At 42.7% G+C, this 12,963-nt stretch overlaps 1 protein-coding gene across 2 annotated transcripts in view; it reads right to left on the reverse strand.

The window, feature by feature from the left end:
* LOC135522592 (disks large-associated protein 1-like) overlaps positions 1–12,963 on the reverse strand; it is a 238,898-nt gene that overhangs the window by 76,310 nt on the left and 149,625 nt on the right. Inside the window, exon 5 of one of the 2 annotated variants that reach the window (XM_064949012.1) lies at positions 4,019–4,079. In XM_064949012.1, coding sequence (XP_064805084.1) covers positions 4,019–4,079 — 61 coding nt within the window. Of the gene's footprint in view, positions 1–3,898; positions 4,080–12,963 lie in introns of both variants that reach the window. The other variant, XM_064949011.1, reaches the window with a different exon arrangement.

A 12,963-nucleotide genomic window follows, 5' to 3' on the forward strand; every position in this document is an offset into this window, starting at 1 on the left:
TGGTCCAGGGTGAGTAGGTCGAGGCCAGTAGAAAGTGATAGGAATGACACGTGCTTCATTAAAGTTATTTTTTTTGGCGTTCATGGCCAAGGTTGTCACCACCTGTGGTGGCGGTAGCTGCAGAGAAGTACTTGGGCATGAGAACGTGTTTCCACTGCTCCAGAGTTCAACTGCTCCAACAACACTCCAGCCGACGCTTGGCATTGCGCCTGGTGATCTTAGGCATGTGTGCGGCTAACGGAGGTTATGGTGCTAACGAAGATTATGGTGCTGATGTTGCTTCAGAGGCCGTTTGGAACTCGGTATTGAGTGTTGCAGCCAAGGACAGACGATGTTTACGCGCAACGGGCTTCAGCACTCAGTGATCCAGTTCTGTGAGCTTGTGTAGCCTATCACATGTGGCTGAGCTGCTGTCAGTCCTAGAGTTTCCACTTCACAATAGCAGCATTTACAGTTGATCGGGGCAGCTCTAGCAGGGCAGGAACTTGACGGAGCCACGTTGAAATTCACAGAGCTCTTCAGTAAGGCCATTCTACTGCCAATCTTTGTCAATGGTGATTGCATGGCTGTGTGCTCGATTTTCTAAACCTGTAGGCAACGGGCGTGGCTGAAATAGCCAAATCCATTCATATGAAGTGATGTCGAAATACTTTTATATATATATAGGGTATATATTTATACATTACCAAAGCAAAAGTTTGGACACACCTACTTATTCAAGGGTTTTTCTTTATTTTGACTATGTTCTACATTGTAAAATAATAGTGAAGACATCACAAACAAATATCTAGAAACATATAGATTATATAGAGTATGGGGAACACAATTACTATAAAGAAATATGTAGACCAATAGGCAATAAGACAATCAAAAACATTGTAGAATAATTGGTGATGACATCAAAACTATTAAATAATACATATGGAATCATGTAGTAGCCAAAAAAGTGTTAAACAAATCAAAATATATTTTTTATATGAGATTCTTCAAAGTAGCCACCCTTTGCCTTGATGACAGCTTTGCACACTTTTGGCATTCTCTCAACCAGCTTCATGAGGTATTCACATGGAATGCATTTCAATTAACAGGTGTGCCTTGTTAAAAGGTAATTTGTGGAATTTATTTTCTTCCTAATGCATTTGAGCCAATCAGTTGTGTTGTGACAAGGTAGGGTTAGTATTTTGAAGACAGCCCTATTTGGTAAAAGACCAAGTCCATATTATGGCAAGAAAGCTCAAATAAGCAAAGAGAAATGACAGTCCATCATTACTTAAAGACATGAAGGTCAGTCAATACGCAAAAACTATCAAGTGCTATGATGAAACTGGCTCTCATGAGGACTGCCACAGGAAAACAAGACCCAGAGTTACCTCTGCTGCAGAGGATAAGTTCATTAGAGTTTACTGCACCTCAGATTGCAGCCCAAATAAATGCTTCATGGAGTTCAAGTAACAGATACTGTACATCTCCATATCAACTGTTCAGCGTCAATCAGGCCTTCATGGTTGAATTGCTGCAAAGAGACCACTACTAAAGGACACCAATAATAAGAAGAGACTTGCTTGGGCCAAGAAACACGAGCAATGGACATTAGACCAGTGGAAATCTGTCCTTTGGTGTTGATGAGTCCAAATTGGAGATTTTTGGTTCCAACCGCCATGTCTTTGTGAGACGCAGAGTAGGTGAGTGGATGATCTCCGCATGTGTGGTTCCCACCGTGATGCATGGAGGAGAAGGAGGTGTGATGGTGTTGGGGTGCTTTTCTGGTGACACTGTCAGTGATTTATTTAGAACTAGCATGGCTACCACAGCATTCTGCAGCGATACCACATCCCATCTGGTTTGCGCTTAGTGGGACTATCATTTGTTTTTCAACAGGACAATGACCCAAAACACACCTCCAGACTGTGTAAGGGCTATTTGACCAAGAATTAGAGTGATGGAGTGCTGCATCAATTGACCTGGCCTCCACAATCATCCGACCTCAACCCAGTTGAGATGGTTTGGAATGAGTTGGACTGCAGAGTGAAGGAAAAGCTGCCAACAAGTGCTCAGCATATATTTTTAAAACGTTTTATTTTTATTTAACTAGGCAAGTCAGTTAAGAACAAATTCTTATTTATAATGACGGCTTACACCGGCCAAACCCGGACGAAGCTAGGCCAATTGTGCTCCGCCCCATGTGACTCCCAATCAAGCCCAGTTGAGATACAGCCTGGATATGCATATGTGGGAACTCCTTCAAAACTGTTGGGAAAGCATTCCAGATGAAGCTGGTTGAGAGAATGCAAAAAGTGTGCGAAGCTGTCATCAAGGCAAAGGGTGGCTACTTTGAAGAATCTCATATATAAAATATATTTTGATTTGTTTAACACTTTTGATTCCATATGTGTTATTTCATAGTTTGATGTCTTCACTATTATTCTACAATGTAGAAAATAGTAAAAATAAAGACAAACCCTTCCAAGAGTAGGTCTGTCCAAACTTTTGACTGGTACTGTATATATATTCATCGATGACATAAGTAGTATTGTGCACAATTTAACCAATTTAACCAGAAAGAGGTCCCATAGTGACTGTACAGCATCCCGTTCATTCGACTCCTCTAGTATGGTAGATGATGGTTAGCTAGGAGAATTGTGACTGTAGGTTGGGCAGGATTTGAAGGAGAGGAGGGAGTAAGACATTGAGACTGTGTGCTTGAGACAACATGTTGGATTGGGGGCAGGTGATTGGAGAGAGAGGGCTGCAGAACATGTGTGGTAGATACAGTATGCAATGTGATAGGAAGACAGATTGTGTGGTAGATATATAAATGTATAGATTGGACGGGGCCACAGATCCTCAGTCCCCCCCCCGTGCCTCAGACCCCCCCTTTCTATAGATCCCCCACCCTCCCTGCTTCAGTCTCCAGTATCCATGGTGCAATAGGGGGGCGGGGGCTAGGGTCAGTCTGTCATATCTGGTGTAATTGACCTATTTTATGTGATGTCCTGTGTGATATTAGGTGTGCTCCTAATTCTCCCATCTCTCTCTCACCCGCTTGTATCGACCTCTGAAGTGTGCCAGTGTACATGGCAGTAAATGCTTATAAACAATGGCTGTGAAGCATCACTGGTGGCGTAAGACATACATCACACTCGTTTTCTAAGGTGTGCTGTGAGAATTAAGCATCTGTTGTGCTGTTGTATTGTAAAGTATGCCAGCAGAAGGCTATGTGTGCTATATTACATGATGCAGAGCATTGGGAATTAGCTGATCTGTTAAGGACAGGTGTTAGCTGGTGTGGAGGGTAAGTGAATGGAACTGTATTAAACACATCAAACACATTCCATTGATTCCATTCCAGACATTACAATGAGTTGTCCTCCCTTTACCGGACTTCAGTGATAAATACATGTACATTCCTGCAGTGTAGTCCATGTGTGTTTCCTGGCTGTTGAAAATGAAAACATTGTTTCAGCTCTAATGAGAAAGACCTAACTTGAGTATTTCTCTATACGTCATTGGAGTCTACAGAGGAGGAATTAACAGACAGATAGGATGATGGAGGGATCAGGGAAAAGGAGGGCTGCATTTCTTGTAGTCTAATTAGCACTGTGAATTTGACTCTGATCATTAGAACTGAAGGAAACAACACCTGCATGTTTGGAGATGGTTTGGTTTAAATAGCCGCTGAGATGGGATGGTTGCTGGACGGTTGTTTGATAGTTGATTAGGGGTTGGATAGGGTTTGATTTGGTGTTGGTATGAGGTTGGTTTGGAGTTGTTAGCTTTTTCGATGGATTGATTTGGGGTTTGTTTTTCCTCCCCCTTGCATGGCCTTTGGGTGTAAGAAAAGACAGGAGCCGGTTAGGGGATGGAGCAGGGGGAGGTATGCACCCCCAGGGCCACCAACCTGGCTAATGGTGCGCATGGCTCTCATGTAGCTCTCGTTTCGCGAGCGGAATTTGGGCGAGGCCAGCAGCCCTGCCGGGTCCAAGCTGTCCAGGCTTCTATTGATGGAAACCTCACTCACCGCACGCAGGTAGCTGTGGCTCCGGATCTGCAGCTTGGGAGAGTGCGACTCGGTGGAGATCCTGCAGAGAAAGAGGGAGAGAAGTTGGGGGAGAAAATACGCTCATGAGAGAGAGCCAGAGGAAGAACAACTGAAGACAGACAGACAGACAGACAGACAGACAGACAGACAGACAGACAGACAGACAGACAGACAGACAGACAGACAGACAGACAGACAGACAGACAGACAGACAGAGAGAGAGCCTTCACAACTCATCCCCCAGGAAAGAGTGTATGTTTATTGAAAGTGTGTATGTTTATGTATGCATGAGAGAAAGAATGAGGAGAGAGACAACAGGAGAGGGTGTGTGTGTGTGTGTGTGTGTGTGTGTGTGTGTGTGTGTGTGTGTGTGTGTGTGTGTGTGTGTGTGTGTGTGTGTGTGTGTGTGTGTGTGTGTGTGTGTGTGTGTGTGTGTGTGTGTGTGTGTGTCAGAGAAGGCTGGTGGGATGAGATGTAGATGGGCTGGAATGGAATAAATGGAAGTGAGTCAGACCTATTGTTTCCATGTGTTTGATTCCATTCTAGTCATTATGATGAGCACATCCTCCTATACCCCTTCCTCCAGCCTCCTCTGGTGTGTGTGTGCGTGTGTGTGTATAGAAAGAGTAGAGAGAAGTAGAGCACTCTTTCTGAATATTCAATCGCTTCAGGACCATCCCATATCTAATCAACGAGCACATTGTTTAATACTCACATAAGCTTTGAGTGTCCTTGGAATATCTTTTGATTCGCTTGACAGAGTGGAGAAAAAAAAGGACTTGGGCAAGCTCTGATGCATTTAAGTAGTGGGGAGATGAAAAGCAGTGTGTGCGAAGAAGGTGGAATAGAGGTTCAAACACACACACACACACACACACACACACACACACACACACACACACACACACACACACACACACACACAGCTCTCCCTCAGAGGAATCTGAAGGGTGAGCTCATTAGCCCTAACCTGCAGTCACCAAGCAGGAGAGAAATCACTCAGCACTTTCACACCTGTGTGTGTGTGTGTGTGTGTGTGTGTGTGTGTGTGTTGTTGTGTGTGTGTGTGTGTGTGTTGTTGTGTGTGTGTGTAGCAAATTCCATATACACACTGGAACCAGTGTTAAATTAACACATCGCTTAGTGTAAAACCTTATTCGAATATTTCCCATTGTACCTTACCTTTCAAGTAAATTGTGTAGTTAGCACCCATGAGTGTATTTGTTAGTGACAGAGACATGGTTGTCGCATTCATCCACTTCCTTTATCTTGGCTCAACCAAGTGAGATCCTAAGTGAATATGTTACAAATAAAAACAAGTTTTTTAAATGTCATTAACAGTCAAAACCATGTTTTTCATGAAGTTGGATGATATTTGAAGGAACTCAGATCAAAGTATAAAAAATGACTTTTGCTTGTACATTGACAAAATTTGATCATAAATGTAATTTTCCTCTCCCCATGTCAAACACTTGAATTCATTATTAAGGGGATAAGATGACATCCCCTTAACTCATTATAATACACAAATGGTAACATGTTTACTTCATTTAAAGAAGTACCGCCTTGTAAACAACATGTGTTGTGTGCAGAGTAGTGTGGTTTATATAACTAGATAGCTACCCTACTGGTGCCAAAATTTGACCGTAAGGTGTCAGCAAATAAAATTAAAAGTTAACCCTATCCATCAATGGCGAAGATCAGGGGCGCAACTTTCAATGGGGAGACTGTTAACTGCATTACAAGAGACATGCCATATGGGAGATGTACAGTATATACAGTGCATTTGGAAAGTATTCAGAATCTTTTGAGTTTTTCAACATTTTGTTACATTACAGGCTTATTCTAAAATGTATTAAAATAATGTTTTTCCTCATCCCGCTACACACAAAACCCCAAAAGGACGAAGTGAAAACAGTTTTTTTATCTTTGCAAATGTATATAAAAAAAGAAGAAATACCTTATTTACATAAGTTTTCAGACCCTTTGACATGAGACTCGAAATTGAGCTCATCCTGTTTTCATTGATCTTTCTTGAGATGTTTCTACAACCTGATTGGAGTCCACCCGTGGTAAATTCAATTGATTGGACATGATTTGGAAAGACACACCTGTCTATATAAGGTCCCACAGTTGACTGTGCATGTCAGAACAAAAATCAAGCAATGAGGTTGAAGGAATTGTTCGTAGAGCTCCGAGACAGGGTTGTGTCAAGAAACAGATCTGGGGAATGCCCCCAAAACATTTCTGCATCATTGAATGTCCCCAAGAACACAATGGCCTCCATCATCCGCTACAGGTCTTCAGTCAAACAACCACCCCTCATCTCTGTCAAACGCTCCCTAAAACACTTCTGCGAGCAGGCCTTTCTAATCGACCTGGCCCGGGTATTCTGGAAGGATATTGACCTCATCCCGTCAGTTGAGGATGCCTGGTCATTCTTTAAATAAAAGTAACTTCCTCACCATCTTAGATAAGCATGCTCCGTTCAAAAAATGCAGAACTAAGAACAGATATAGCCCTTGGTTCACTCCAGACCTGACTGCCCTCAACCAGCACAAAAACATCCTGTGGCGGACTGCAATAGCACCGAATAGTCCCTGCGATACGCAAATGTCAGGAACCAATACACGCAGTCAGTCAGGAAATCAAAGGCCAGCTTTTTCAAGCAGGAATTTGCATCCTGTAGCTCTAACTCCAAAAAGTTCTGGGACACTGTGAAGCCCATGGAGAACTAGAGCACCGCCTCCCACCTGCCCACTGCACTGAGGCTAAGTAACACGGTCACCACCGATAAATCCGCAATAATCGAAAACTTCAACAAGCATTTCTCAATGGCTGGCCTTGCCTTCATCCTGGCTACTCCAACCTCGGCCAACAACTCTGCCCCCCGCAGCTACTCGCCCAAGCCTCCCCAGCTTCTCCTTTACCCAAATCCAGATAGCAGATGTTCTGAAAGAGCTACAAAACATGGACCCGTAAAAATCAGCTGGGCTTGACATTCTGGACCCTCTATTTCTGAAACTATCCGCCACCATTGTCGCAACCCCTATTACCAGCCTGTTCAACCTCTCTTTCATATCGTCTGAGATCCCCAAGGACTGGAAAGCTGCCGTGATCATCCCCCTCTTCAAAGGGGGAGACACCCTGGACCCAAACTGTTACATACCTATATCCATCCTGCACTGCCTATCTAAGGTCTTCATCAACCTGGCCAAGGCTTTCGACTCTGTCAATCACCATATTCTTATCGGCAGACTCAGTAGCCTCTGTTTTTCTAATGACTGCCTTGTCTGGTTCACCAACTACTTTGCAGACAAAGTTCAGTGTGTCAAATCGGAGGGCATGTTGTCCGGTCCTCTGGCAGTCTCTATGGTGGTGCCACAGGGTTAATCTACAAAATAGCTTCCAATACTCTACTCAGCAAACTGGATGCAGTTTATCACAGTGCCATCTGTTTTGTTACTTAAGCACCTTATACCATCCACCACTGCGACCTGTATGCTCTAGGCGGCTGGTCCTCACTATATATTCGTCGCCAGACCCACTTGCTCCAGGTCATCTACAAGTCCATGCTAGGTAAAGCTCCGCCTTATCTCAGTTCACTGGTCACGATGGCAACACCCACCCGTAGCACGCGCTCCAGCAGGTGTATCTCACTGATCATCCCTAAAGCCAACACCTAATTTGGCCGCCTTTCCTTCCAGTTCTCTGCTGCCTGTGACTGGAACGAATTGCAAAAATCGCTGAAGTTGGAGACTTATCTCCCTCACCAACTTTAAACATCTGTTATCTGAGCAGCTAATCGATCGCTGCAGCTGTACATAGTCCATCGGTAAATAGCCCACCCGATTTTACCTACCTCATCCCCATACTGTTTTTATTTATTTACTTTTCTGCTCTTTTGCACACCAGAATCTCTACCTGCACATGACCATCTGTTAATTTATCACTCCAGTGTTATTCTGCTAAATTGTAATTATTTGCCTATGCCTTTTGCACACAATGTATATAGACTCTTTTTTTCTTTACTGTGTTATTGACTTGTTTATTGTTTACTTCATGTGTAACTCTGTGTTGTCTGTTCACACTGCTAAGCTTTATCTTGGCCAGGTCGCAGTTGTGAATGAGAACTTGTTCTCAACTAGCCTACCTGGTTAAATAAAGGTGAAATAAAAAATAAAATCATACTTAAATGAAAGAATATCGAATTACCAAGACTCTTCCTAGAGCTGGCTGCCCGGCCAAACTGAGCAAACGTGGGAGAACAACAAGAACCCGATGGTCACTCTGACAGAGCTCCAGAGTTCCTCTATGGAGATGGGAGAACCTTACAGAAGGACAACCATTTCTGCACCAATCTGGCCTTTATGGTGGAGTGGCCAGATGGAAGCTACGCCTCAGTAGAAGGCACATGACAGCCCGCTTGGAGTTTGCCAAAAGGCACCAAAGACTCTCAGACCATGAGAAACAAGATTCTCTGGTCTGATGAAACCAAGATTGAACTCTTTGGCCTGAATGCCAAGCTTCACGTCTGGAAGAAACCTGGCACCATCCCTATGGTGAAGCATGGTGGTGGCAGCATCATGCTGCGGGGATGTTTTTCAGCAGCGGGGACTGGGTGACTAGTCAGGATCAAGGGAAAGATAAATGAAGCAAAGTACAGAGTGATCCTTGATGAAACGCAGGAGTGGCTTTGGGACAAGTCTCTGAATGTCCCTGAGTGGCCCAGCGAGAGCCAGGAATTGAACCCTATCGAACATCTCTGGAGAGACCTGAAAATAGCTATGCAGCGACGCTTCCCATCCAACCGGATCTGCAGAGAAGAATGGGAGAAACTCCCCAAATACAGGTGAGTTGAGGAACAATGGGAAGGTAATCGGCTTTGATAGTTGATTAACTTGTAACCCCACTTTTTGGAAAATGGTTCATGAGAATTTTGGTACACCTACTGGAGAGCTCTTCTTTGTCTGCACCCATTCACATGGTTCACACCCTCTTAAGCCTTAGCCCCACCCATCTCTTTAAGGATTCACATATTAGGCCATGTGCCAAACAGAGTGAATAAGGTAATGTCGTAAACAACCAAAGATTCAAGGCTAAAAGTGGTGAAAGTAGTAGCAAAAATACACTTGATGTAGTCCTTGGCCTATGTCCTAATGATTTTGGTGCAGGTCATGGTGTTCTTCACATTAACGTCTCTGGTAAACACACACTATAATACAAAAAAGTGTATTTGTCAGATGCACAGAATACAAAAGGTGTAAACGGTACAGTGAAATGGGTTCTTGCAGTCGAATGTTTAGATGTTTAGCTAGATATACAATTAACCATAATCCCAACTCATACTACCATGCACCATGCATGAATCTGCAGGAGCTAAAGTTAACCAACTAGTTTCAATGTTAGCTAGCTAGCTAACATTAGGGTATAACTAGCAATGTGAATGTCTTTCTAAGATACAAAAAAATATTACTACACAGATCATACACAACGTTAGCTCGTGAGCCAGCCAGCTAATGTTAGCTAGCTAGCTAGCTAGCTAATAGTATGCTTTAACTTGCAATGAAATCAACTTTGACCCATATACATGGATGAACGCTTCTCCCTCTCTGTCATGGACGCCATGGCTGCCCTTAGTTTGAAGAAGTGTTCCGGAGGCTGTTGTTTTATACCACAGCCTTCTGTGTTCTCTTTTAGACTCTCTCTGCATTTGGCAGTCTGCTTACACCGGGCATTCCACTGATTTAAAAACTCTGTCAACGTCTTCCGCGATCACACTGTTGATCGGCGTTTCTTCCCCATCCCTGTCATCAGAAGACTCTACAATGTCTGATTCAATGAAAACGTTTCTACCAAAATCAGGGATTTCACCATCGTCTGATTTACTTTCAGTCAGAGTGAGTCAGCATGCCATGGTCGTCCTCCAGAAAGTAGTCCATCACATCTTTTCCCCACTGATCTTTGTCGATAGCGCTATTAACTTCAGGGCAGCAATGTTGAGAGCAGTAGCAACACTTTTTCAAAAAATTATGTGGTGAAAATGATTATCCACACATACTGAGCAGCTTATGTTATAGACAGAACCATGCTACATGGCAGACCAATCCAAACTCATCTCTCGGCATTTCCAGTCCATCCAATATCTCAGCCAATCCTGGCTAGCAGGAAGGTTCCTGTATTTTTCCGTGGCTAAACCAACTAGGCTCGTAATTGAACAATTATATTCGTATGTACATATGGTATAGAGCCCCACAGTGGCGGTATCATAGTACTCATAAATAGGAAATGTTAGAAGGACTTCAAATAATGGCTGTGTTTTGTATAGGCTTTTCCTGGTGTGATGTTTTGGTAACCATGTAAATCTATCTCGGACAAGACTTTCATCACTATATTCTGATCTATTAACTCTCAGATTCAAAAATGCTAATTACAGTCAAAGTATACATAGTGCAAAACTACAAATCCCTGCAAGCTCCTGCACATCATCTCTAGCTGACACCTATGCTAACAGGTATTGTGTCAATTTAAAACTTCCACCAGACAGTTCACAGCCATTTTATTCATCACTACTAAATTTACTGGACTTAACTTGCAGGCCTGACGTGGCCTGTACCAAGACTGGCAGGGTACTGTATTAGGGTTACACTTAGCCTCAGAATAAGAGCTTGTGAGGTATGTCATTTATTGTCATAAATATAATTTGAATGATAACATTCATATAGGAACTAACTTGGTGAAGGCAACAGGACAGAAATGAATGAATTCAAGATTCATGTTTCTGTCACTAACAAATACAGTCATTGGTGGTAACTCTACATTTGACTTTAAAAGGCAAGGCACACTGGATAATTATACTAGAGACATGGCTTAGTGGGGGTGTGGCTTTCAGTTAGTTATTTTTGGCCACCTGTGAGTGGAAGCATTGAACCTGTTTATTAAGTGGTCTATGGTAGAGGTATGATATTGCCACATAACTGGGTGTGTCACTGTGATGGTACCTTATGCATTATGGAACAATAACTAAAGGCACAAAGCAACTGTTTCAACCCATTTATGAACAAGTATAAGCCTTTTTTGTAATTGCGTAATAATCTTACAATAATGGCATGAAACCTAGTTTTAAACTAATATGGTAACCTGAATATCATAATTAACAGTCCACAAGTCACATTGTGCTGGCTTGTAAAGTGATGATAAACTCTTATTGTAATCCAGCCACAGTTGGGAAATCTGCCATATCGAATTTAAAGATCCCTGCAATCTGCATTCAGAATGACAGCCAGGATCAGAAAAACTATTATGAGACTACCTGAAGTATGTAAACTGGAACCATTTCAGTAATGGTTGCATTAAATCCAAGTAACATATTGGATTAGTTTAGAAAATGTATGTCATTTTTATTTGCATAGCGTTGATATTGAAACAATTAAAATACATCTACCTGCAATAGAGCAGGCTGGGAAATATGATAATGATGGGTGTGTTTTTGGTTCACAGTGATATGTATGAGTTTCAGGCCCCTGTAGGGTTAAATATGTTGTGTTAAATATATACTGAACAAAAATATCAATGCAACATGCAACAATTTCATTGATTTTTACTGATTTACAGTTCATTACAGTTCATCAATTTCACATGACTGGGAATGCAGATATGTATGTGTTGGCCACAGATACTGAAACTTAAAAACAATGGGCCTCAGGATCTCATCATGGTATGTTTGTGCTTTCCAATTGCAATCGATAAAATGCAATTGTGTTCATTGTCATAGCTTATGCCTGCCCATATACCATAACCTTACTGCCACCATGGGACACTCTGTTCACAACGCTGACATCAGCAAACTGCTCAACCACACAATGGCATACATGTGGTCTGCAGTTATGAGGCCGGTTGGACGTACTGCCAAATTCTCTAAAATGACGATGGAGGCAGCTTATGGTAGAGAAATGAACATTAAATTCTCTGGCAACAGTCCTGGTGGACATTCCTGTAGTCAGCATGCCAATTGAATGCTCCCTCAAAAGTTGAGATATTTGTGGCATTGTGTTGTGTGACAAAACTGCACATTTTAGAGTGGGCTTTTATTGTCCCCAGTACAAGGTGCACCTGTGTAATGATCATGCTGTTTAACCAGCTTCATGATATGCCACACCTGTCGCGTGGATGGATTATCTTGGCAAAGGATAAATGCTCACTAACAGGGATGTAAACAAATTTGTACACAACATTTGAGAGATGTTTTTTTTTGCGCATTGGAAAATGTCAGCTTTTATTTCAGCTCATGGAACATGGGACCAACGCTTTACACTGGTTCTAGTGTGTATATGGTCCCCACTCTTTCAGTGTAGATTTAACACCCGTAGAATTTGGTGTGGTGTGTAGGTCCAGAAATACAACTCCACCATTCATACGTATTGGTGTTATACAACATATGAAAAGTAAATAGCGTACTGTCTTGATATGATACATTATATAAGTTCAACAGCATACAATCATTGCACAAGCAACACACGCACACGCACATGTACACACACATCCTCCTCCTCTCCTGTGACTCTCTCCCTACAGGTCCAGTCTTCCTTAATTATGTATGCCCTCCTTAATAAAACAGAGTGTGGTTACCACAGTGAATCCAACGTGGTTACTGATTCTTGGATGGATGGAACGTGGGGCAAAAGAGTGGCACACAGGGACTGGTGCACTGAGTTCTGGAGACAGAGGAAGGGAGGAACAGGAGAGGAGAGAAGATAAAGGGGGTGAGACAAGGGATGAGAGAGTGGGGCAAGAGGAATAAGCGTTGACATAAAGGCAGTGGGAAAGAAGGAAATAGAGAGGGGACTAAAAAACTCTAAATGGACGTATGGAGGACCTCTATCCCTCTACAGTCTCCGTCCATTCACCGACTGATCACCCCCTGT

The sequence above is a fragment of the Oncorhynchus masou genome, chromosome 30 (assembly GCF_036934945.1).
Source record: "Oncorhynchus masou masou isolate Uvic2021 chromosome 30, UVic_Omas_1.1, whole genome shotgun sequence".
Taxonomy (NCBI): Eukaryota; Metazoa; Chordata; class Actinopteri; order Salmoniformes; family Salmonidae; genus Oncorhynchus; species Oncorhynchus masou.